Here is a 27,658-nt window from a genome sequence, read left to right on the forward strand (position 1 = left end):
TAACCATTAAAATAAAGAGGTTCATAAGTATTAAATTTTTGTCTTAAAACATCAATAATGCTGTATTTCATTTCTGCCAACACTTTGGTTACTATTAAAAGAATACTGATGTTTTAATACTGATTATAGCCTAAATGAAATTTTGTCCATTGAAAAAACATAATTTTTGTGGACTGAAATAGCATATGCAGAAAATATCTGTAGAAAATTAGGAATACTACCCAAGTACACTCAAAAGCTATCATTTAGACATAACAAGGTGAGAAAAAAAGTTTTTCAAAAAGAGAAGTACTAACTGGTTACAAAGCAACAAAAGCTTAAGGGTAAAGATGAACTTTTGTTCCCATTACTCCCATCCATCCAAATCACCCTCTAAAGACCAAGTGAACAATTAAAGTTGTACCAAGCAGAACTTTTACTATATTAGAAATTTTCTGAATTGATATTATAATGTCACTTAATATGTTTGTGTAAGTGTAATAAAACTGAATTTGACTGGAGTAATATACCACTGATCTGAATGTAAATATTGAAGGAGTAGTCTTTTATAAAGGCCTTCAATTTTTTAACTCTTACTATTGAGTGAGAATTATTCCTATAATTTCTTGAATGTCTAAAACTGTACACTTGGTAAAATCTGCATTAAGATTCAAATATAAAACATTTATATATGAACCAAGAGCATGATATTATAAAACAGTATGAACTCATTGAAATAGAGCCAGAAACTTTTACTCAGTTTACAGGTCAATTTAGAAGTTAGATCTTACATTTACAGCATCATTAAACATAATATCTAGTCATTATGCATATTAATATTTATTAAGAATATATTTTATGACTTTGCATCTCTGATGCATCTTTATTCATTAGTCTGTAGTTATCCTATAATTTCTTTGTCTGGTTTTGGTATCAAGATAAGGCTGGCCTCATAGGATGAGTTGAGAAGTATGCCCTCCTCTTCTATTTTTGGGAAGAGTTTGGGTACATGGGTTTTATTTGGTAAAATTCACCAGTGAGCTCTCTGCGCCTGGAATTTTCTTTGTGGGAAATTTTTTCATTAAAAATTCAATTACTTTAGTAAATATACAGCTACTCAGGTTAACTATTTCTTCTAGAGTGAGCTTTGGTACTATCAAGGAATTTAATGTCTTCAAAAGAATTTTCCATTTCATCGAAGTTGTTGAATTTACCGGCATTAAGTAGTACATATTTCCTTATCAGTCCCTTTGTATTTCTGCAGAAATTGAAGTGATGTCTCATTTCCCATGCCTGATATGAGTAATTTATATCTTTCTTTCTTTTGCATCACTCTGGTTATGTGATTATCAATTTCATTAAACATCACAAAGTTAAGCTTTTAATTTTGCCAACTTTTGCAAATGCTTTTCTGTTATTTGTTTCATTGATTTCTGTTATTGTTTCAATTCTTCAGCTTACTCTGCACTTAATTTGCTCTTCTTGTTTCTCACGCTGGAAGTTGAGCCCATTGATTTGAGACATCTCTTGTTTTCTAATATAAGCATTAAATGCTATCATGGATGCTTCAACAGCATTCCATACACTTCAATATGTCATATTTTAATATTATTTTTCCATTCAAAATACTTCCTCTTTCTTATATTTCTTCTTCGACCCATGGGTCATTTAAAAGTATGTTGTTTTACTTTCAAATATTCATAGACTTTTCAGCTATCATTTTATTGATTTCTAATTTAATTCTATTAGAATATTTTTTTTATGATTTCAATTTCTTAAAACTTATTGAGATTGATTTTATGGCACATTATATGGTTTGTCTTGGTGCATGTTCCATGGGTACTTGAAAAGGATGTGTATTCTGTTGTTAAGTGGAGTGCTCTGATATTTACTTTGCTGATATTAATAAAGCCATTTCAGCTATTTTTTTGATTAGTGCTAACATTACTTTTTCTTTTCTCACCTGTTTTTTTCTAACATAACTGTCTTTTATTTAAAGTGCATTTCTTAGACAGCATACTCGTATAGTTGGACCTTGCTTTTTAATCCATTTTTACAATCTTTGCCTTTTAATTGCGGTGTTTAAACCATTTACGTTTAATATGATTATTGACATAGTAGGGTTTAAATTACAATCTTGATTTTTTTCCCCCCTATTTTTCCCATCTATTCTTTGTTCCTTTTTTCCTCTTCTGCCTCCTTTTGGATTGAATATTGTTTAAATTTCATTTTATTTCCATATTGTCTCAACTATTTGGGATAGTATTGTTGTTTTGGTGTCTCCTTTAGGATTTACAATATACATCATTATCTTATTATACTCCACCTTCAAGTAATAGTATGCCACTTCAGGGACAATATAATAACCTTACAACGACATCTCTCTCCTGACCATTGTGCTACTATTGTATACATTTTAATTCTACATGCCATAAATCCTACAATGCATTTTATTATGTTTGGTTTGAACAACTGAATTATCACTTAAAGAGAATTTAAAAATGTAAAAACAAAACAAAAACTTTTATATGTATCTACTTATCTACCATTTTTGGCATTCTTCATTCCATTGAGTAAATTCAAATTTCCATCTCATATCATTTGCCTTCTGTATAAAGGACTTCTTTTAACATGTCTTGTAGTGAAGGTCTGCAAGTGATGAGTTTTTTGAGTTTCCTATGTGTGTAAAAGTATTTTGCCTTTGTTTTTGAAGAAAATATTTTGCTAGATATAAATTTCTAGGTTGACAATTTTTTATTTCAGTACTGTAAAGGTGTTGTTCTACCGTGTCCTTATACAAATCTACATGGCACAACCTACTGCTTACCTAGGCTATATGGTATATGGCAATTGCATAGGCCGTCGTTCATTGACCAAAACATCATTATGTGACACATGACTGTACTTGTTTCAATATCCTTGTTTACTAATTCTATCATGTGTGTCATTTCCGAGTCTGTTTCTATTGAGTACATTTCCTCCTCATTTTGAATATTTTCTGGCTTCTGTGCATGCCTCATAAATTTTTATTTGGATGCCAGCCATTGTGAAATTTATGGTAGATTACTACATTCTTTTAAATATTTTTGAACCTTTTATCTGGAATGTAGTTATATTAATTGGAAATAATTTGCACTTTTCAAGGCCTGTTTTTTAGCTTTGTTAGGCTTGATAGGACAGTCTTTACTGTAGGGCTAGTTTGGGCCCACTACAGAGGCAATACTTTTGTGAATGCTTTTCCTGATACACTGTGCATTACAAGTTTTCTCCACTGTGTTGGGAATGTGAACTATTCTTAGCCCTGTATGTACTATGGGAATTGTTTCACCTACCTACTCCTTTTCAGAAGATTTTTTCTAAGCCTCACATCCATGCACTAATTGGTATTCAACTGAAGAAAGGGGTGGGGAGCTCCCTATAGACTATGAAAACTCTTTCTCTAGGCAGTCCTCTACTGTCTGGTACCTTGCTTTATAAGCTGCAAGATGTCTTGGCTGTTTTCATTGAACTGGAAATCATGAATACTCCTTGTATCCAAAGTATGTTACCATATACCATTATACACTGAGAGAAGCCACAGTTTCATAGGAAAAGATCTTAGTCTAAGTTTGGGACAGAAATATACAAGATTAATAGGTATACTTTGTTATAACAGGTAGTAAGGAAGCTATCCAAAACTATTATCACCAAAGGACTCAGGAACCAACTAAAGGAGGTTCACTGACCAAAGATGAAACAACTTGAAAATCAATAAAGATAATTTCAATGTATTGAAGCACATCAAATAGGTTTAAATTTTTGAGTACACAGTAAAACTCAAAACAAGAACAGATTGGTCTCCTTTGAGATTACTACAAAACCACCTCTTTAAATACTAAAATAAAAGGAAAGAATAAAGCATTTATCCTACCTTTCCTATACGAACTGTACTACTGTTAATCAAATAGTAGATACTTGGGAATCTTTCTTTTTACTAAAGTGTCTTAGCTAATAAAAATAGAGAAGAAATTAATAGAATTAGAACATCCCCATTTTACAACCACTCTGCACTAACTGATCTAGGCCATGAAATGACTGCTAATATCACAGACACTAACATCCACCTGATAAAAGAGCATCAGCATCACCTATGAAGTAATCTTGCTGAACATGAAAAATGAACCTGAATTTGATCAAGCTTCAGTAAACTACACAAATTATACGAAATATAAGGGCAAAAAAAGATGTTAAACCCAACAGGGATGCAGCCAGAAAAGTCGATTCTTTGAGAGACTCTATCTTTAACAAATAAATGGCAAAAAATAAGGTAAGGTAGGAAAGCACAAAGAGTGAAAGGAGAGGCCTTCATATTAAAAGAGACTTAAAAGACTTACCAATCAATCACAATTAATGTATTTTTGGATTTTAAAGCAAGCAAACTATACAAGTCTACAGTATACTAAAAACATTTGTATAAAAGATAGAATACATTTATTCATTTGCTTATAAAACTACAGAATATTTCTGGACAAATACATGAAAAACTGCTAACACTGGTATGATACCTGGAGTAAGGGAACTGGATGGCCAAATGCCTGGGTGGGAAAAAGATTTTTTGTATCTTTTGAGGTATTATATATTATCTATTATAGGAAAAAAAAAATTGTGTTTTATTGCAGTTACAAAGGTTGCCTAAACTAAAACCAATTAAATTCTTAGAGAAGCTGCTCTGAACTAGAGAAATGATAACATCTTTTGATTAGCAAAACTAAATGTTATTACCTCATCATATGTGTATCGGTAGTCGGCTTTCTTTGATTTGAGGTCCCATAACACTACTGTTCCAGATTCATAGCCAACCAAAAGCTGTAATTTAAAAAAAAGAAAAAGGCTTCATTACCTAGGAATAATATTAATCATATGAAACATTTATTTGCTAAAAATAAAGATAACTATTATCAGTAATATGGTTCAAGTACAAAATTATAATACAATTAAATATTTGTGTTGCTAATTACTAATCACATGGATGACAAATGAAAATACTGCATTACATATTTATATGCCTTTGATGATTGGGACTCAACATCTAACTGTTTTTTGAAAAAGGAAACTACCATTTTGAAGTCCTGAGTACATTTTTATTAATACAACATAATAAATTACCAATACAAATTCACATTTGTATGTGCTTTAAAGTTTACAAACTTGCCTAATTCAACACATTACCAGGTAATCTCATTTATTCATCTACATATTGATTAGTTCCAAATTACATTCAGCCTAGATCCCTCTCATTAGATTGAGGCTCATAATTCCAGTGGCCACATCTCCAATTACGTCTTCCACAAGGACCTCAAAGTAAATGCGTATAAAAGTGAATTCATTATTTTCTTCCCTACCCTCCTTCTCTGGGATTCTCTATTGCAATGTCTCTCTCTCGCCATTCCTTATCTCAACATTCATTGAGTTGCTCAGGCAAAAACATGGGGTCATCTTAACTCTCGTTTCTCCCCCATCAGGTAAAATCATCAAATAATTATGAAATTACATTCTATTATCTCTCTAATTTACTTTCCTCCACCACCAATACCTTGCTCTTGATTCAAGACAAAAAGCTCTCTTGAGTGAACCCTTTATAAGGTATATACACATCTAATCACTATGTTATACACCTGAAACTAAACTAATGTAATATTATGTCAATTATAATTGAAAAAAAAAAGACAAAGATCTCTTTTCTAGTCTGCTAGTCTCCGTGATTCCAAGCCTTGCTCCTTTAACACATTCCTCCATATTGTAGCTAGAGTAACAGCTCTGTAATGCAAACCTCATCATGTAATGTATGCTTTTATTTAAAATTTTTTGATACCTTACCATTATTTATATGATAAAGTCCAAACTCAGTAATACGACTTACGAGATTCATCATTGTCTGACTTCTGCTTCCCTCTCCAGCTTCATCCCTTACCACACACTGTGTATCCAATACAGTCCAGTATATATTTCAGTTCATGCTCTCTCTTACCTTTGAGCCTTTGCACATGCTGTCTTCCTACCTGGGTCACTCATTTGAATGTCAATAATCATTCATATAATATGTGATATGACCAAAGTTTGGGGCAGACCCAGTAATTCCAATGCAATAGCAATTTAATGGATTTCAGAGTATTGTGCATTTGGAGGGCCAGTCACTGAAGCTAACAAATAGGTTTTCCCACCTAGGCATGGTGTATAGTTAATTTCCCTAACCCAAACTCTTCTTTCCAAGGCACTCTTACATAAACTATAATCCTGGGAAAAATTGGTATTTGTTTCCTTCACCTTTACCTAGTCCTTCCAAATATCTTAGATATGTTATTTTCTGATGGGGAAAGTAAGAGAAGAACTCTAGGAATACAAAAAGAGATGAAAAAGGATAAGATTTAAGAACTGATGTACAGTACAAACAGCACTAGATTGCTCAGGACACAGGTAACCTAAGCTCTGGTCTTAGATCTGCCACTTAGCTATGTAATTTTAAGGAAATAATTTTACCCATCCAGATCTTAATAACATAAAAGGGTTATAGCAAACTTCAGGCCAGCTCTAACATCCTAAGAATGTTAGAAATCTGTGCCAACAGGTTAGACTTTAACCCCCATAATCTCCTAAATATTAAAAAATGGAAGTTATAATAACTTGAAGATATAGTACTTAAATTTCGAAGATTCTTTCAATGTTTATTCTTACTACAATCTTTTATAACTCTAGTTATTTATGTAGTGTTGATGAGTTTCCTTTTAATTTTCTGTCATAAAAAGCATCAGTGAGTACACTGAATATGAATACAGCTCTCTAAAACATCAACAACTGATCTACGAGGTGTGATAAAAAAATATGGTGAAGCTGCTGGCACATACCATGGATCTGAAAGGCAGGGATCTTCAGTACGGGAAGAAGCACATCGAACCTTAGTAACAGTGTGAACAGTGTGTGACAAGTTTCAACTTGTTCGGTGCAGTAAGTTGGGTGTGAGCTATAGATGAGAGAGGGTGTGTTTTTAAGTGCGCTGTAAATCATCCTCCATGATGACAATGCTCCCTGTCACACATCGCTTCTGGTATAGCAAGTTCTGTCAAATAAAAACATTACGGTATGTCCTCATCCACCTTATGCACTGGATCTGGCACCATGCGACTTCTGGCTCTTCCCCAAAGTCAAAATGATCGGGAAAAGTAAACGTTTTGAATCAATTTAGGACATCGAGGCACCCATGACAGCGCAACTAAAGACACTCACGAAAGAGGACTTCCACAAGTGCTTCAGAAAGTGGAAAGAACGATGGGATAAGTGTGTTTGAAGCAAGGGTGAGTATTGTGAGGGGGATTAATGGTGATGTGTCTTTTACTGTAATAAATTTTTTTAAGCATTCACCATATTTTTTTTAATCACACCTCGTATACCTTACAGAGGAAATGCACCATAATGAAGAGTACTCTGGGGTTCAAATCAGAGAAATCAGTGTTCAAAATCCCAGCTCCACCAATATCTAGCTTTGTACCTCTGGACCACATAATACCACCAAGTCTCTGCCTCATCATCTGTAAAATAGGGAAAATATCTAATTTAAATTTGTTGGGAGGATCAAATGAAATAGTAAAGTGGTCAGCACAATACCTGACAAAGTAAAATTCAATAAATGGTTGCTAGTACTATTGCTATCATAAGTAATTTTACAGTAATGCCTAACCACCCTTAGCTAATACTTTTGCTTAATTTGGTGGCATCACCCGTGAGGTGAGCTTTGGAGGAATTTGTCCTAGCACCTTACATCTTTCTTGTCACACAACTCTTTGGTAATAGGAATCACTGATGTAGTTAAAGTGGACTTTTCTATTAGAAATTAAAGGTTAGACAACATAATCTATTCTAGCATCCTATTTCAAAAATGTTTGCCTGAGATTAACTCTGGGAACTAAGAAGAGTAATATAATGCCAGGTTTCAAAAAATGAGGATGGTATAAAAATAAACAGTTATATATGATGTATTTATTCAATAAATTAAGTATATATTGAGCAGTTACTATCTACTTTGAATGTCAGGTGTTAAGGGAAATGTAAACCTGCATAAATATTATCTGTGTTCAAGGAGTTTTTCAAGTTCAAGGGAGTTGACATATGCACACATTTCTAATACAATGCAATGTGGTAAATACCATAAACTTACACAAATAAGATGTTAATGAATTTGGAAGTGGGAGAAAGCATTTTCTATCTGAATTATCAGGAAAGATATTATGAATATACATATACACACATGCACATGCATACACACACATACGTATATATATTTAATCTTAAAATGTGGGCAGGAATTCATTGGAGGGAGAGAAAATGTTGGAAAAGAGGAACTCACATAAACAAGGCATGGAGGCAGCAAAGAGCAGCTCACATTTGGGAAACAACAACTGTTTGCTTCAGCATAACATTCAGGTAAAGACGCTTTGTTTTAAAAGATAATGAAACCTAGGGCTACCTTTAAGGAAACATTATTTGTTAGATACGCCAGAATCACTGAAAGCTTTTGAACAGGAGAGCAGTAAGATTAAAATGGCACTCTAGGAAGATCGATCTGGAAATGATGAAAGAATGGATTGCAATGCCTTAAACTACAGTGGTCGTAATAAGATTGAACAGAAAAGAGACATTGCAAAGGAAGGACTGAAATGCCTTAGTGACTGATTCAAGGTAGAAGGAAGAAGAATTTTCAATTCTCCCACCATCCTTCCCACCCAAAGGCTTAACTTTTATTATTATTATTACTACTACTACTATTATTATTATCATATTATTTTTAGTTTCAGATGTACAAAGCAATGTAATAGTTAGACATTTACACCCCTCAGAAAGGGATAACGCCCATCCCAATCTACTATCCCTCTGACATCGTATACAGCTATTACCATACCAAAGACATAACATTTACACAAATATTTGTACCAAAGAAAATAAAATGAAGATATAGGTGACTGTAACTTGCTTCATGTAAAATTTCTCTCAAAACACACAACTGTGTAATTATAAGCTAACTCCAAACAGTACAGCGGTCCTTTTGTTTTCCCAGTGGCAAATAAGAAAACAGTTAAACAACACAAATGCTTGACCACTCCCACTAAGTGAGGACAGGAAAACCCTGGGTAAACTTGTTCACAATATTCACAAGTTTCCTTTCACTGATTTCTGATAGTGATAAACTTCCTGGTATTTACATACGCTAACATCATAAAATTACATATGTAGAAAAATACCGTTAAATAGAACTACCTGACAGATTAGTCTGGATTAGGAAATAGAAATTCAGGGAAAAGGAAATTTTATTATTTTTAAATGCATTTAAGAAAACTAAATTAACAATAGCTAGAACTGTATAAAACTGGTTTCAGAGTATAAAAAATTAAGTAACATTTAAAAAAATCTCTGCATTATTCATCTGAGCTATTTACAAAGAAAAAATTTAGGGGAGATGAGATACAGAGAAAAAAACTAACAGATGGCATTTTAAAATAACTGCTACAAAAATCATATAACTAAAGTGCTAAAAAGAATTCAAAACAAAAAGAAAAGCTTTTGTTAGGATTATCAGAAAATCCAGGAAAATGTTATGAATAAGCCAACAACAAATTAATAACCTTTAATTGTTTCTATTAAACTTTACCTGTTTTAGGGTCTTTTGTTCTTTAAAATTGCAATTGACTCTAATTCTTTCATTTGTTTTTCATAATAAATAAACAAGTCATAAAACCTTGTTAGTAATCTCAATTTTTCAAGTGTGGTTCTGGAATAGTTTGCATATTTAAAAAAAATATCAAAATTCCCACATTCAGGTAAAAAATACATTTTTTAGAAAGAATTCTACCTTTCCTTCATCCATTGGATTATCACTTATATGGACAATAGGTCCTGGATGAGATTTAGATGACCTAGAAAAGAAAAAGTTAGTAAGATTTTTTTCTCAGGTAAAATTTTCAATACTACTGCATATTCATTACAGTAAGAATAATGAATGGGAAATAAAGATTTATGCAAACATTTCAGTAAGTAATCAATAACAAATGTATAGTTCTTAATATGGATCCAAATAGGAATCAGAGGAAAAATAGTGATTCTTGCACTGACACAAGTCAGCAAAATGTACAATGAAGTACACTTTCTGATAGGAATCTTCAATTCACTACTTTAGCACAGAAAATTTATTCCCACAGTAGAATTCTCAGAGTTAATATTTTTAAATAAAGCAGCATCTAAAATATTCCTATCTCATTTTACTAATTCTGACCTCTAATTGGGGCATCTCCTCCAGTTCCACAGTTCACACCAAAAATAGGAAAACTCCATTGCTTTTTTTAAAAAAACAACAAAAGTAATGCCACCTACACCTGCTCAGAGAAAAAGAAGTCATGCAGATAAGATGTAGCTGAACTGATGCCATACAGTACAAATAAGCACTTCCCTATTCATAAACTCCAAGGTTTGAGAGATCAGCCCACTTCATGAGAGCCATTTGTGAAACCACACACACACCTACAGCAGACCTACCTACCCACTAGATACTGTGATCAACTCAACAACAGACCACGAAAACCCAGACTTTGTACCAAGGGACTAAGATATAATAATAACATCCTTGCCACAGGAAGGAAAAAAAGGCTTAATACACGATTATAGCTGCACCGACACATTACTTAAGAAATATGCCACAAATTTATCATTACATCAAAATGATGTAAAATCTGTGGAATGCAACAAGACAGAACTATTTGTTTAAAAACAAAAGGAAACGATGAAAATAAATCTTGCCAATATCCTTAAATTTTTACTTTTATGTCTATTTAAGAAAAAAGTTAAGAGAAAGAGGTAAGATACAAAGATTAGACAGAGTGAAAAGTTAGTGCTAAAGATACTTAGGGCCCTATAGCCCGACCCAGTTTTTGTTGTTATTGTAAAATGAAAACTTGATCAAAATTAAGGAAAAGTAATTGTGAAATTAATTTTGTGATGTTACACTGCAAACATTTACATTATATTTGTTAATTATTAAAACGTATCAAGTAGTGGTGTAGATCCACATTTTCCAAACACTGGATCATGAAATTTAGTGAGGTATGACAAGCATTTGAAAGAAAAATAATTAGAACATAAAGAGAAGGGTGTTCTTCACCTAATAAGAGCAATTGTTTCATTAAAGTTGTACCACAGTTTATACATATGTGAACATATGCATACCTGTGTATCTATCGATATACATATATGAAGCACTTAAATTCATGAACTGCCAATAGGATAATACTTACAAAAGATTAATAAATCTATATTTAATATCAAGAATGTCTGACACATGTAATTCAATATGTATTTAATGATTAGTTATTATACTCGTATAATGATATTGTCATATATGATAACGATACTTGCAGATATGGAATATTTGCTTAAACTCACAGTTCAATGGCTTTATTCCACATAATGACGTAGCCTGAGAGTGAGAAGGACTCCACATTGACAATATGTATATTACCTCGTTCAGTGCCCACATAGAGCCACTTACTCTGGAAAGGCAGATGGCAAAATGTAACCCTGCAAGAGAAAATATATTAAAAAAATTAGAAAAAAATGCCTGGTAAATTTTATTGTTTTAGAGGGTTAATCATGATATACGTAATTTAGGAAATGGAAAAATGATACATAACCATCACATTTACCTACTTATTGGGATTAATATTTAATTCTGCTAATTATGATATGCAACCACCAGATTTATCTACTTATTGTGATTAATATTTAATTACGCTAATTCAACTTATGCTTATTCAAACATAAGGATGTATAGTAAATAACATGGCATGATAGAAAGAAGATGAGTTTTGAAGTTAGTGCAGTCGTCTCTCAGTATCCTTGGGGGATTCCGGAACTAATCCCCCAAGGATACCAAAATCCATGGATGTTCATCAAGTCCCTTATACAATATGGCATGTGGTATTTGCACATAACCTATGCACATCTGCTCGCATATTTTAAATTATATCTAGATTACTTATGATACCTAATGCAATATAAATGCTATCTAAATACCGTACTTTGCCATGTATAATGCACACTTTTTTGCCCAAATTTGTGAGGGAAAAATAAGGATGCACATTATACACAGGTATTACCAATTCCATATCAAAATAAACGTTTTTAATTCTTTTATTTATGCTTATGAGTTACAAGTGTAACTGTAGAAACCAATAACAATATCCATATGCAAAATGATACCCTGGAATACAATAATAGGTTTTGTTGAACTTATGACAAACTTGCAACCACGAAGAGTTCTTGGCCTTCTTCTATGATGCATAAATATCGTAAATTTATTACCGATACATAAAATTTCTTATACCTTGTGTCTATTCTTGTGTTTTGTAATTGTTTGTTACATAAAATTTCTTGTACCATAATATTTTAAATAAAATAAACGCTAAAATTTATAATATAAAAAACAAGTACCTAAATGCAAACAAATAAAAATTTGAATTAAAAAGTTAAAACGAAAGGTATTTCCCTGAAAGTTTGAAAACGTAGGTGCGCATTACACATGGAGGCACATTATACCTGGCAAAATACCATAGTTGTTACATTGTATTGTTTAGGGAATAATAACAAGAAAAAAAAAATACTGACACAACCATTGTAGGTCTTTTATTCCCCCCCACCCCCCCCCGAGTATGTTTGATCTGCTATTGTGAATCCGCAGATGTGAAACTCACAGACACAGAACCTACGGATACAGAGGGCCAACTAATATTTCAAATTTGACCATGTCATCCCCTAACTGTGTTACTTTGGGCACATCACAAATCTAACCTTTCAGCCACAAACTAGGAATCCAATACCCACATCACCCCCACATACTAATGTATTTCTCAGGAGTTATTAAACACTAATACCTCTCAGTACCTGTCCATACTATTTCTTCCAGACAAAATGCTCTTCCGACTCATATTCTGTTCAAGATTCAGTTCAAATACCGCCTTCATTCAAATTGATATCCCAATATTTCTGTATCTCTATCAGGCTTGGCCTTTAAAGGGATTAGGATCTACCCTTCTTACTAACTTGTAAGCCTCCGGAAGGGTAGAGACCCACTGCTTTCAGGCCTACTGAAATATAACTGAACTATTTCCTCCTATGTCCTGATGATACGAGAGGCCTTCACTGAAAAATTATAATTTACATGCGTGCATTAAATTTTATCATTCCAACAATTTCAAACATTTTCTATATCAGCTCATTTGATTTTGAGATAAAAAATGGAAACTATCTTGTCTTTTTAGTAGCAGTGACTTTTAGGGGAAAAAAACTATAGTATGTTATGAAACCAAATAATGTTTATTTTTTCACAGACTCCAATTGTGTTTCTCAAAATAGACTATTTAAATTTCAATGGAATACCACTTCAAATAATATACTGATAATAATCACTGCTAAACTGTCAGTACTGACACTGGGTATTAGGCAAGATATAGCATACAGAACATTTGCTATTCCCATCAACACACAATTTCATTACAGAGAATTTTCAAGATGAAAACATTTATTAAATAAATGTGCATGCAACTCATAGTCTCATTATTTCCTAGAGGTCATGTTCATTTAAACAATTACTTAAGATTCACTGTCTGTATTTTCTGTTGAATGTTTTATAAGATAACATGTCATCTTTCAAAAGGATTTATGTAAATTTAACAAAGCACAGAAATGTCTACTGAATAAAAAAAATTTTTATAGTACCTTATTGTTTCATAAGGCAGTAAGTTTACAGTACTTTTCTGAAAAACTTCAGGGCCATAGAGGTTTCAGAATTCAGAATTCAGAATTTTCTAGATTTTAGAAAGGTATGTAATTCATGTTTTATATATTACTTAATATGGGGGTAGCATCTCATAAACAGTATTTTTGAGGTATAAATTTTGGCAGTTTATTTTTTAAATTCAGATATAATTGCTATATAACACTGTATTAGTTTTAAGTGAACATAATGATCCCATATATGTATATATGGTGAAATGATCACCACAATAAGTCTAGTTAACATCCATCAGCACACGTAGTTAGAAATTTTTTTCTTGGGATGAGAACTTTGAAGATTTACTCTCTTAGCAACTTTCAAATATACAACACAGTATTATTAACTACAGTCACTAATAATTTCTTAAAAAGTTAAACATACACCCACCGTATGATCAACCCACTCCATTGCTTTGTATTTACCCAAAGAAAGAAAAGCATATGCCTATAAAAAGACTTGTACACAAATGTCGATAGCAGCTTTGTAATAGCCAAAAACCAGAAACAATCCAAATGACCATGTCCATCAACAAGTAAATGGATGAACAAATTGTTACACACTTCGAATACTATTCAGAAGTAAAAACAAACCAAACAAAAAAAAACAGACTACTGAAACATGCAACAACACTGATGAATCTCAAAATCCTTACAAGAGAAAGAAACCAGAAAAAAGGACACTGTGTGTGTGTGTGTGTGTGTGTGTGTGTGTGTGCCGTCCTCTTAGAGATCCATAATATATACCAAAAGTTAAAATAAAGGTTAAGAAGTCTTGCACTGAAGAAAATGTTCAACTTTAATTCAGCATTTCTAAAACTTCTTTGACTATAACATACTTTTTAACCAAACAACTCATTAAAAAATTAGTATTTGTGGAATATATGTTGGGGAATACTACTCTAATCTAAAATTCTTTCTGTTCTACCCTACCAATTAAATAACATTTCCAGATTTATATTTACTATAATCACATATGTGTATACAGCACATCACAATGTTCAGGTACTTTAGTTATTATCTCTATGTAGAGATGAATATGCTGAAGTTCAGAAATGTTAACAGACTTCCCAGAGGTCACAGAGCCAGAGCCAGAAACTACGGTACTAGGATTCCATTTATAAACAATTTATATACAATAGAAAGGGCAAACTAATCTACTATAGCAGAAAGCAGATCAATGGTTGCCTGGAAATTATGGGTGCAGAAGCTAGTAACAGAGACAGAAGGGATTACAAGGAAACATTTTGAGGTGACGGGTGGGTTTCTTATCTTGATTATGGTGACAGTTTCACAGGTGTATGTACATGTGTTAAAACTTACCAAATTGTACATTTAAATTTATGCAGTTTATTATTTGTCAATTATACCTCAATAAAACTGTTTCACATTTTTTTGTCTTCAGAGAATTGTGGATTTAGGAATTATGAAAACAGATTAATCTAACAAACTCTGGAGTTAGACTGCCTGGATTTAATTTCCAGCTCTGTCACTCACTAGCATATGACTTTACTTAAATCACTCAATCTTTCAGAGGCTCAGTTTCTAAGAAGTAAAGCACACCTACCTCACAGTGTTTACCTAAGGATCAAATAAGACAAAGCCCGGTAGATGCTTAAAAATGGGGCCAGCATAGGTAAGTGTTCAATAAATGTTAGCTAATTATTATTATTAAAACTAAGTGACAGTCTACTAATTACAAGTTATAAGCAAATTTAAACTACATGAAGTAAATAAAAGTAGTAGAGAAAAGGGAACAATTGTGCCCTATTGGTGGGAATATATTAGGTTGGTGCAAAAGTAATTGCAGTTTAAAAGGTTAAAATTGCAAAAACTGCAATTACTATTGCACCAACCTAATAAATTGGTGCAGCCACAATGGAAAACACTATGGAGGTTCCTCAAAAAATTAAAAAGATCTACTATATGGTCTAGCAATTCCACTTCTGGGTAATTATCCAAAGGAAATGAAAACACTGACTCAAAAAGATATATGCACCCCCATGTTCATTGCAGCATTACTTACAATAGCCAAGACGTGGATACAACCTAACTGTCCATAGATGGACAAATAAAGAAGATATGGTATGTGTATTACTGAGCCATAAAAAAGAATGAAATCTTACTTGCAACAACATGGCTATATCTAGAGGGAATTATGCTAATATAAATAAGTCAGGCAGAGAAAAACAATTATTGTATGATCTCTTGCTTATATGTGGAACCTAAAATACAAAAATAAAGAAATAGCATACCAAATATATAATAAACAATGCAATAAACATAATAAAAGCAAGTATTTCATTTCAAATGTGCCTTAAACTAAAACCTGAATATTGTTAAAAGTTTTGAAAATTCAAAAATTTTTCTAAATAAGCCCAAAAAACCCCCAAAACCCAAAAATATCCAACTTCCTACTCTGTTCTGCTATTTTGCAGTTCTCCATTATCCTTCACTCTATAAAAACAGGAGCTACTGACATGCTTAATATAATTGCAGGACCCCTCTTGGATGTCAATAGTAACAAAATTATTTTAATGATATGCTTAAAAATTTTTTAATTAACTCCTTAAAGGCAGAAATTTTAGATATATACCATACATTTTCTGTTCCAGCACAGCAGCAGCATACAGCAACTATTTCTCAAATATTTAAAGAAACAGAGCAAGAATAAAATTTTCACTGTTCAGAAAAACTTCTAAAATTTTTCCCTAGCCCCATTTTCTCAACATTAGCCTCCATTCTATGATTATTTTTTCTCAGTCAACTAACTATAAAACCAACTAGCATGCTCTTAAATTTTAAGCATCTTTATGTTTTTCATAAGTGAGAACAATATTTTAAGAACTTAAAATATTAACTTAATTATTTTGATACCATAACTTTAATATTATCCCTAGAATAGTCTTAAACACTTCTTTAAAAAGTACAAATCATAGGACTGTATTGATGCAATGTACCACCAAGTTTAAAAATCCCTAACACATCATTATGTAGCACAATTAACTTGATAATTTCTTAACTAGCAAATTTTAATGGCTCTGAACATATGGGAATAGGAATAGTGATGAAACAAATTCCATGTCGCAACCAAATAAAATAACATCATACCAGTGATTTAGGAAAAGACAAGAAATTGTAGTTCCCCAAAACATACTACTAGGAAACTAACTAAAGCGAGTGTAAAACTGATAATTGAGACAAACAGGACTTACTACACGAGATCTGACATTTAAGTTCACGAATTCATCCTAGAAAAATTACTACATACCTTATTGCTGAATATCACTATGGTCACCTTCGAAGTACTCCCCTTAGGAAGCTATGCACCGCCGCCAGCGCCCAGTCCACCCTTCAAAGCAATTTTGGAACTCTTTTTCTGGAATGGCCATCAGAGCTGTCATTGTATTACCCTTGATGTCCTGAATGTCATCAAAATGTCTTCCTTTCAATATTTCCTTTATCTTCGGGTAAAGAAAGAAGTCATTGGGGGCCAGATCCGTGAGTAGGGAGGATGTTCCAATACAGTTATTTGTTTACTGGCTAAAAACTCCCTTATAGACAGTGCCGGGTGAGCTAGTGCATTGTTGTGATGCAAAAGCCATGAATTTTTGGCAAAAAGTTCAGGACATTTTTGTCTAACTATGCAGCCTTTTCAGCACTTCCAAATAGTAAACTTGGTTAACTGTTTGTCCAGTTGGTACAAGTTCGTAATGAATAATCCCTCTGATATCAAAAAAGGTTAGCAACATCGATTTAACTCGATTTGGACTGACAGAACTGTTTTGGTCATGGAGAAGTGGCTGACTTCTATTGTCCACTTTGACACTTTGTTTCAGGGTTGTATTTGTACACAAATGTTTTGTATAGCACAGCCCAAACCATCACCAGTGATAACAAGGCTCAAAACATTGTCTTGCCTTTCCAAACGGTCTTGGCAAACTTTGACTCTCCTTGCCTTTGTTCATTGTTGAACTCCTTTGGGAACATTTTGGCACACACCTTTCTCACGCCAAGATTCTCAGTTTTAAGATTTTCCTGTTTTTCTATTGATGTTTACTTGGTCTGCTACGCTTCTCACAGTCAGTCGATGATTTTGATGCTCAATTTGACAAATTTTTGCAATGTTTTCATTAGTTCTGCTTGTTACTGGCTGCCCTGACCTCTCTTCATCAGTAACGTGTTTTCTCCCCTCAGAGTGTTTAATCCATTTATACACCGCCCTTTTCTTTATGGCATTATCCCCATAAATTTGGACTAACAGGTCCGTGATTTCCCTTCCACTCTTGCCAAGTTTAATAAGAAATTTAATGTTTGTTCGTTGCTCTAATTCAAGCTCAGACATTCTCGCAACGGCACACAAAAACACCCAACAACAATAATGAACGGCAGTCAGCAGGACACGACCACACGTTGACACAAACGCAGCTGTGAGACACTGATATACCAAGGTTATGAAACCTTACCGAGCTGGTTGTACAGTGCTGCCAATGTAAGCACACGGTGGCAAGTTTGCGAACTTAATTGTCAGACCTCGTATTTAGCAGTGTTCTTTCAATTTGTTATGTAAACATGAGCTTATTTCCTCATTTACAAAACAAGAATCTTAGCCTTTTTTGCTGAAAGTTTAAAGAATAAAATAACTAAAGAATAACTATGATACCTTTTTATATAAATGATGAAAAAGTAATATTAATTACTTAAAAGAAGTAATGCAATCAGAGCACTTAAAACTATACATACATATTATGTGTGTACATACTGTGTTTCCCCAAAAATAACACCAAGCCAGACAGTCAGCTTTAATGAGTCTTTTGGAGCAAAAATTAATATAAGACCCAGTTTTATTTCATTATAATATAATATAATGTAATATATATAATATAACATAAATATAATACTGGGTCTTATATTAATTTTTGCTCCAAAAGACGCATTAGAGCTGATTATCTGGCTAACTCTTATTTTTGGGGAAACACGGTATATATATGTGTGCATGTGTGTATGTACATATTTATGTGTGTATGTAAACATGTGTGTATATATATGTAGAGAGAGAGAAGAGAAATTTATTTAATGACTCTAAGAAAGCGATCCATGACAGGACCCTAATACTTTGCAGTAAAAGGAGTCATGAAACAAACGACACTGAAGAGCTTTGCAGCAACGATATTTCAAAATTAAGAGTTCAATCAACAGATGTGAAAATACATTGAAAATAAGTAGAAAGCTTCAACTATGAACTAAATATCACATGTGGAAAATTACTACAGTCATGACCCCCAATAGTTCTCCCCTCTTCCCTGCAGCCACCCTTGTATAGTTCCCCCACACTGACTCTAGGATTGATCATGTGATTTGCATTGACCAATGAAACATTAGCATTGTGCCACAAGCATAGATTTGAAAAGCACTTGCACACTTGGGGCTTACCCTCTATTTTTATGCTTTAGAACCCTGATGCCATTTCATTTCCCTTAGACCATTATAATTTCCATGTCTCTCCAGAATTTATCATAGTATTTGCATGGACCAGAAGCTCAATCAATATTTATCTAACAAATTAATGCACAAGAAAATGAAAATGAAGCAGATATTATTTGGTACTAACAGGCAGTCAGATGAAAGCAATTTATAAATCTGTTCAAAGGATTTCCTGTTTGTAGTCCCACATCTCTTTCTAATAAACTGTCATAGCTACTTTAGAAAAATCTTCATCATATCTATTAATATAACCCAGCAGTAAAATGTAATAAATGTTTCAAAAAATAAGCTTCACAGATCTTTGAAGGTCATTTTAGATTTGTATTGATTAACTATATTTTTATTAATTACAACTCACTTAATAAAAACATTTAAAAACACTTGGAAATGTGGCCAAATAAATCATGTTCACCTTTCTTGTGAAATGAGACCTTAATATTACATCAATGACTATCAAAAAAACTAAATACCAACTGCGTATCAATAAGTGAAATAGTGAACATCAAATAGGAATATCAACTACAGAAATAATAACATCTGAAAAAACTGTTCCCTGTTGTATGGGAGATTTCTTCAAGTTCTGTTTTTAATGATCTTATTTTGAGTAGTGAAGATGCCAGAGTTTTTTCTATAGCAAATATTATGGGGAAAAAAAAGTAACCTGATACTTATTAGCAACTATTAACTACATTTTTCCATTTTTATAGTAGATTGTCATTTATTGTACTTTATTGAATAGGTGTACTCCGAATAGCTTCCAGTCTATGGCTTATGTCTCTTTTATTATTTAAGAACTTTTAATCTCTCTCCCCATATAAGTGTAGGTGTGTGTGTGTGTTGTGTGTGTGGGGGTGTGTGTATACATACACACACCCACATACACAGATACATATATACATACACAAATGACATAATTTATACATTTATGCACATTTGTTATCTCAAATGTTTTTATTAGTTTTTTATTATGTTTGTCTTTCCTCAAAAATTTACTCTTTTCATAAGTCATACAAAAAGCCTGGAACAACATATTTTTCCATATTTTTTCTTTATGTTCATAAAATACACCTATAAGACATAAGGAATTTGGGGTGGGAAGGGAATCACTGTTTTTAAAAAGAAAGATATTGTAAAAATTATTCTGAATCTTGTATTATTACCCATCAGTACCTGGTGGATGGGGTTTGTCTTTTACCTCTTTGGTAAGTGTGTTGTACAAAACTTTTACTCCTTTCCTATGTAGCTTGGGCTTTTGTGTGTATGCTATTTAAGCACTCATTACCCAGGTCTTACAGATGCTACCTATATCACTTTTCTCTAAGTTTTAATTTTTCCATGGCTTTTCACATTTAAATCTTTAACTGGTTTGCAATTTATTTTAGTTATGAGGTAGGGACCACTTTTCCCCGTTTTTACAAGAGTTGTCACAGCATCTTTTACTTGCTGCGTTACCTTGTTTGTTTGTAATGTCACCTTTGTCACATTAAATGTCTTTCTCTTCATATTTATGTTTCTGGAGTCCAATTATTGTTTTTTTATCCATTTGTCATCACCTTGTAATTACCACACCATTCTAATTTCCAGAGCTTTGTAAATAAATTTCATACCAAATAAAATATGTCCCACCATTTCATATTTCTTTTTTTAAAACTGTCTTGGCCTTTCTTTTTTCCATATAAATTTTAGGTTCAGCTTATTCAGTTCCATGAACAATCCTGTTAAAATTTTGATTGGAATAGTACTGAATTTATAGATTATTTTAGGGAAATTTTAGGGAGACAGATTATTCTACAACTAGAGTATTCCTTCCAATGAACTTCTCCATTTGTTTAAGTCTTCTTTTATTCCTTCAATAAAGTGTTAATATTTTCTCCATACAGAGCTTAAATATTTTGTTAGTGTTATTTCCAGGAACATTATAACTTATATTGCATGTTTTGTTCCACTTTTTCCTTTCATTTACTTTCAAACTCTGTGTATTTATGCTTTAGTGTACCTTTTATAAACAGTTCAATGGTTGTATTTTGTTTTTAATTCAAATTGAAAAATGTCAGAATTTTAGTAAATTTAGTATATTTATAATACTTTTGACTACTGATATAGATAAACTTGGTTTTTCCATCTTATTTAGGCACTCTTTTTCTATCATTTTACCTCTTTTCCTGACTTCTATTTATTTTCTTAATTTCTTCTTTTCCTCCTCTAAAGGTTTTAATAGTACATATTTTCCTATTGTTTTAATAGTTAGCTTTACACTTCTAAAACATATATTTAACAATAGCTTTCTGAAAATGTCTGAAAGAAAGTATTTGAGGTACAAGCAAATGTCAGATAAGTGGTATATTTTCTGAGTCCTTTCACAACTGATAATGTCAGAATATAACCTACATTTAATTGTATTAATTATATCAGAAGTTCTTTGAGTATTAGTTAGCCCTTTCAGTCTAAGATATTTTAGCTCCACAAAATTTTCTTCAGTTATGCCTTTGATCATTACTTCTCTTTTGCTTTATTTTCTCCTGTCTGCTCCATCAAAAAAATTTCTATAATTAGTAAGCTGAGATCTCCACCCTTTGACTTTACCTTATCACTGTCTCTCTTATCATATTCATCCTATTGCCCTAAAGTGTTTTTATTTTTAAGCAAATTAAATTAAATGAAATTTAACTTTAATAAGTCAAAAAGTTAAAACAAAAATAGCTGAGAAAAGTATAGAGATAAACATCAATATTAATAAATTACATAACAATAATAAATAAGAGTAAAAGCCACAAACTACTTCATTTAAAATACAATTCTATAGACCAACTTCTAACAAATCATAATATGGTAAGAAGTCTACCATTAATATGGTAAGAAATATGGTAAATAAAACAAAGTGAAAAAGGAAATTTGGATAGTATAAAAATATAAGCATACAAGAATACAGAGGGATACAAGCTTGTAATCTAATGAAATTGATGATATTCTGAATCATAAAATTTACTCAAGAGGAAATCCTAAAAGATCAATAAACATGAATAAAATTGAATATATTTAAGAATTATGTACAAAAAAATTTCTAGTCTTAAAAAGTTTAAGTATACTCTGAAAACATTCAGAAAAAAAGGTAATTCCTTTACTAATTTCTCTATTTGTCCTAGAACAGGAAAGAAGGAAAGGGAAGGAGGGAGAGAAGGAAGGCAGGGAGACAGAGAAAGAAAGACAGAAAGGTTACTCAATTCATTACAAGAAAGCATGCCTTGTTTCCAAAATTAACAGTAACAGAATAAAAGAGTTATCGTCTAATCTCACTTATGAACACAGTCAAGAGCCTCAATATATTAACATTTACATTTAACAATAAAATTGTCAACTTTATTCAAAAAATTTCACAGACAAATAAAAATGCTTAAAATTAGGAAAACTATCGTGTCATATATTAAATAGGAAAAAGGTGGAAAAAAAATCACATAATCTAAATAGATGTTAAAAAGGCATTCAATTTAAATTAACTTCCATAATTAACAACCAACTCTCACAGGAAAAAAATTCTATCTTAAACCAATATCCCACATTATGCTTAACAGTTAAACCCTAGAAGCAATATTAAAATCAGAACTAAGGGAAAGATACTTGCCATCAACAGTATCATTCAACACTGTCCTGGAAATTTTTGCTAATACAGTAAGACAAGAAGAAAAATAAAACCTTAATGTTCATCTTAAAAATCAAATTACTACAGACGGAAGTCAGCCATACCTCCCAGGCATGTTAGTTAAAAAATTAATTAAATTTATTTTAAAAAATTAATTAAAAATTAATTAAATTAATTTTTAAAAATCCACCACTCAAAGCTCTTTACTCCTATCTCACTCTTTTTAGAAAAAAAAAATTAAAAGCTTTGCTATGGACCAAAGACCAAATAGCACTCCAAGGATAATCAGACAACTAAGCTAGTTTTGGCTATATTATTGGGAGGAATAAAGATTATATATAAAATCAGCCTGGAGCAAATACTCTCATGCTTTTCTGTTTGAAGATTCTCCTTCTTAGAACAGATCTCCCAGGTAATCAACATAGTCCATAGAGGGATTCTTCTAGAGAAGACAGATTCCCTTGTTTCTGCAAAGACAGTTATGTACCAATCTAGCAAACATTTTTTTACTAGATGTCAGACACTAAGACTGCTGCTGAGAATAAAATAATAAAGAAAATACATACAGTTTACATTCTAATTAAGAACACAATCAAAGTAACAAAGGCAATTACAGTAAGCAGAGTGTGTAGTATTTTAGGAAAAGACCATCGTACTCTGGGATAATACAAAATAGGAACTAAACACAGACTTGGGAATTCATAGAAAAACCTGTGAAAGAATGACAAGGAGACTTTAAAGATGAACAGAAGTTAGCCACGGCAAGTGAATCATAAGTGTTTCTGAGCAGGGAGATCAGCTAATACAAACAGGTAGCAGAGAGGATAGTTCATTCAAAAACTGAAAAGACAGGTGGCTGGATCATAATGCACAAAGAGAGGGAGAAATATAGTGAAATGATATTATGGTGATAAGAAATTGAGTCACAGATCTTGCAAGACCTTTTAGGGAATGCTAAATATTGAAGCGTTTCTCCTTCATTTTGAAGGCACTGAAAAGTGTAGTGGACACTGGTTGTTTATCACATCATCCATTCCTAAGTCCCCTCATTCCAAACATTACTCAGATGTTCATTAGAGTGCCCATATCTTCTTCAAGTTACCCATATACTTTGGGAGAAGCTTAAACCAAATTGAATCCCAGAGATTGAGCCAAACCAACCATGAATATTTCACTCACTTGTTGCCATTTTGAGTCAGTTAATCCAAGCATAAAACCAATCAGAAAAACTCCCTAAATGAAGGTCAAATGATTTGGGATCTCAATTACATCTGCAAAACCCCTTCACAGTAGTACCTTGATTAGAATTGATTGAATAATTAGGAGGTGTGCGTATAGGGGGGGCAGAAATCTTGAGGACCATTCTTACAATTTTGCCTCTAATGTTTAGCCCTATAGCCTCTAAAGATTCACATTCCTCCTACATGCGAAACACATCTACCCATCCCAACATCCCCAAAGACTCAACCAATTAAGTCAACTCAAGTCCAAAATCTCATCAAAATGTCATCAACTCAAAACGCCAGATCTCATCATCCAAATTTGTTGCAAATGAGGGTCCTGAGTGTAACCCATAAGTATAGCTCTTGGGCACAATTCAACTCCATCTATAAAACTAGAGACAAATTATCTGTCCCCAGCACTCCCAGCATTCAGTGGTGGGCTAGGCATAGGGTAACAGTCATAGAAATTCCTGTAAAATGGGAAAAAGTGAAAGGTAAAAAGGAGTCACTGGTCCATAACAGTTTTGAAATCAAGTTGGGCAAATGTGCCTTTATCTTAATCAGGTTTCAAGACTTAGGAATCCTCTGTGGCTCTCAGCTCCACCCTTTCATTGACCCTTCCTTTTTCATGAAAGGCAGCACATGTTTGCAGGTGAGAACTTTTATCAGCCTCCTTGTGGCAGCAGCCTCCTTTCATTTTGAACTCTGTCTGGCTCTTTCATCCCAGTTAGCAACGTTCCTGCTATACACTTTTCTGAAGAAACTTGTGGGTCTTAAATAAATTTCATTGGGTTTTTTTACTCTATTAGACAAAAGCTACACCCACAAATCTTTTGGGGTAATCCTTTCTCATCTTGACTCCTACTGAGAGGCCTGAGAGCTGCCACTCTTCAGCTTCATAGAGCTCTCTGGTTTGGCTGAGACTATCTGTGGGGCACACCCATGACCTTTTAATAGAGCTCTTTGTACCACTTAAATACTCTTTTGGTCTTTGGGTTTTTAGTAAAACACTCACTATACAGCCACACTCTCGTGTTTTTCTCTGTCACATTTTCAGAAGCAATCTCCTTTTTGCCAGCTGGATCAAGGTGAGAATTTCCCAAAGCATCAAGTCCTGGCTCCTTTAATAATTCTTCCCCCAATTTTTCTTCTTGCATTTTACTATGAAGCCACAAGAAGTCAGGTTGCACCTTCAACAATTTCCTTGGAAATCTCCGCAGCTTTTCAAGTGATCCAAGTTAATTACTTATATATGGTGTAGGCGACATTCCTGGTAAGCTTTCTGCCACTACATAACGAGGAACCATTTCCTCCAGTTTCCAAAAGCATGTTCGTCTCTCCTGCTAAGCTCTCACTGGCAGCAATCTCTAAGTCAAGTGTCGGATAGAGGATATGTGGCCTAGGGAAATTGACAACTCCCTCCAAGGTACAAGGTGAGATGCTTCACTGTTACACCAGTGACAGAGTGAATGTATCCAGTACCTGCAGCTGAAGAAAGACAAGAACCAGTTTCTTGCAGCTACGCTGATCCCTATGACCTGGACCTGACCTTTAGCTGATTATAATGTCATTATATTATCATTTGCATTGCAGTTACTATGACTTACATCATGCATCTGACACCATGACAGCTCTGAAGGAACCAAATAAGGAAGAAAAAGCAGGAAAGGGAGGTTCCCATCCAGGAGAGAAGAACCATGTCAATAGGACATTACCAATTCCTGCCCTTGGGGGGATAAATACTCCCGATTGTGACTTCCTTGGGGCAACTCTTCGAGTTCGCCCACACTTTTCTCTCAAGTGTATGCTTTCATTTTCAATAAATAACTTTCTCTTTCCTCCATCTGTCTCGTCTCGGGGTCTTGAATTCTTTCTTGCGTGAAGACAAGAACCTAGTCACCACTGCTCCGAGTTGAGTCCTCTCTTAGACGTCCCTATGAGCCTCTGGCGACAGTCTGTTCAAGTTCTAGGCAATTCAGGCTTTTCTATCATGTTCCTCAAAATTCTTCCAACCTCTACCCACAGCCTGGTTGCACAGAGATTTCCACATTTTTAGGTATTTATTACAGCAGCATCCCACTTGTAGGTACAAAAATCTGTATTGGTTTTTTATTCCTGTGTAACAAATTACTACAAATGTCATGGCTTAAGACAATATCCCTTATTGTCTCTGTTTCTGCAGGTCAGAAGTCCAGGCACTGCATGACTGGGTTCTCTACCCACAGTCTCACAAGGCTGAAATCCAGGAATCAGCAAGGCTGCATTGCTGCATTCCTTTTAGGAGGCTCTGGGGGAAGAATCAGCTCTCAAACTCATCCAGGCTTCTCATTATTGTAGGACTGAATCTCCCTTTGCTGAATCCCTCTCATGCTCCGAACCTTTTGTCAGGAAGGGCCCAGTCCCTTTTAAAGGCCCATTTAATTAAGTCAGGCCCACTGAATATAACCTAATCTTAAAGTCTACTAATCTGATCTCAATTACATCTACAAAATGTCTTCACCTAGATGAGTGTTTGTTTGAATAACTAGGAGTAGACGTGTGTACACCAGGGAGAAATTTTGGGGCCCATCTTAGAATTCTGCCTACCACAGGTATATGGGTAGGAGTGGAAGAAGTTTTGAGTCATGATGGATGTGGTTACTACCAAAAATTTTTCCTAAGTGATTAAATATTTAAATCTCCCACCAGTAAATTATAAGAAGTTACAACTGTGTTACATTCAAGCCAATATTTTAGCCATGCTGATGGATGTAAAATGGTATCTGGTTGTGGGTTTAGTTTGCATTTTCCTGATTACTAGTTTTTGTCTTCTTTTAAAGGAAGTCAGAATATTAAAAACAAAAGAAACAAAAATAGTTTTAAAAGATTGTGTTAATTATTCTGTCATGTGTTTTTAACATAAACTTCTAAAATGTCATTCATCCATACTGTATTATGGTTATACGTCTGGATCTCTGTTTTAACATAAGCTATTCAAGCAATTTATTCATCTTTGTTATCTCAACATTTCACATAATTCCTGACACATAGAAGGCACCCAATGTTTGGTGAACTAAACTTAATTTACATTCTAAAATGTAGTTTTTTCATTTCCAAATTTGAAGCACTACTCTCACTCCTAGGCCAACCAATAATGGTACAGTACTTTCAGCAGTCTAAGACATAATTTGTCTGAAACAGTATTGCATTAATACAGTTAGAGGAATAAGATATGCCCTAACTCTACCTACCATAAATCTACTTAACTTTCTGGCCCTAAGCATGAAAAATAAAGTGTTTTCATTATTTTTTCTTTATTATTTTTCACAAGTCTTAGCTCATGTTGCTCATTGGTACAGCTAAATTGCTCTTACAGTTACCTTTGTTTATGTAATCCCTTCTTCCACATAACTTTTATACCTGAGTACTTTTTAAGGTCTTTGTGCAACCAGACCACTTTTTTTGAATGTCTCTCCCAATTTCCCTGCCAGAATTTCTCAGTCATTATGGA

General features: G+C 33.2%; 1 protein-coding gene across 6 annotated transcripts in view; it reads right to left on the bottom strand.

Annotated features, from left to right (window-relative positions):
* Positions 1–27,658, bottom strand: part of STXBP5 (syntaxin binding protein 5) — a 158,919-nt gene that overhangs the window by 97,292 nt on the left and 33,969 nt on the right. For all 6 annotated transcript variants that reach the window (XM_019746935.3, XM_074333689.2, XM_019746931.3 and 3 more), the window contains exons 5-7: positions 11,440–11,574; positions 9,857–9,920; positions 4,741–4,824 (exon numbers count right to left, since the gene is read on the bottom strand). In XM_019746935.3, coding sequence (XP_019602494.2) covers positions 4,741–4,824; positions 9,857–9,920; positions 11,440–11,574 — 283 coding nt within the window. The remainder of the gene's footprint in view (positions 1–4,740; positions 4,825–9,856; positions 9,921–11,439; positions 11,575–27,658) is intronic.

Source organism: Rhinolophus sinicus, chromosome 2 (genome assembly GCF_057876585.1).
Source record: "Rhinolophus sinicus isolate RSI-liver-muscle chromosome 2, RSI-T2T, whole genome shotgun sequence".
NCBI lineage: Eukaryota > Metazoa > Chordata > Mammalia > Chiroptera > Rhinolophidae > Rhinolophus > Rhinolophus sinicus.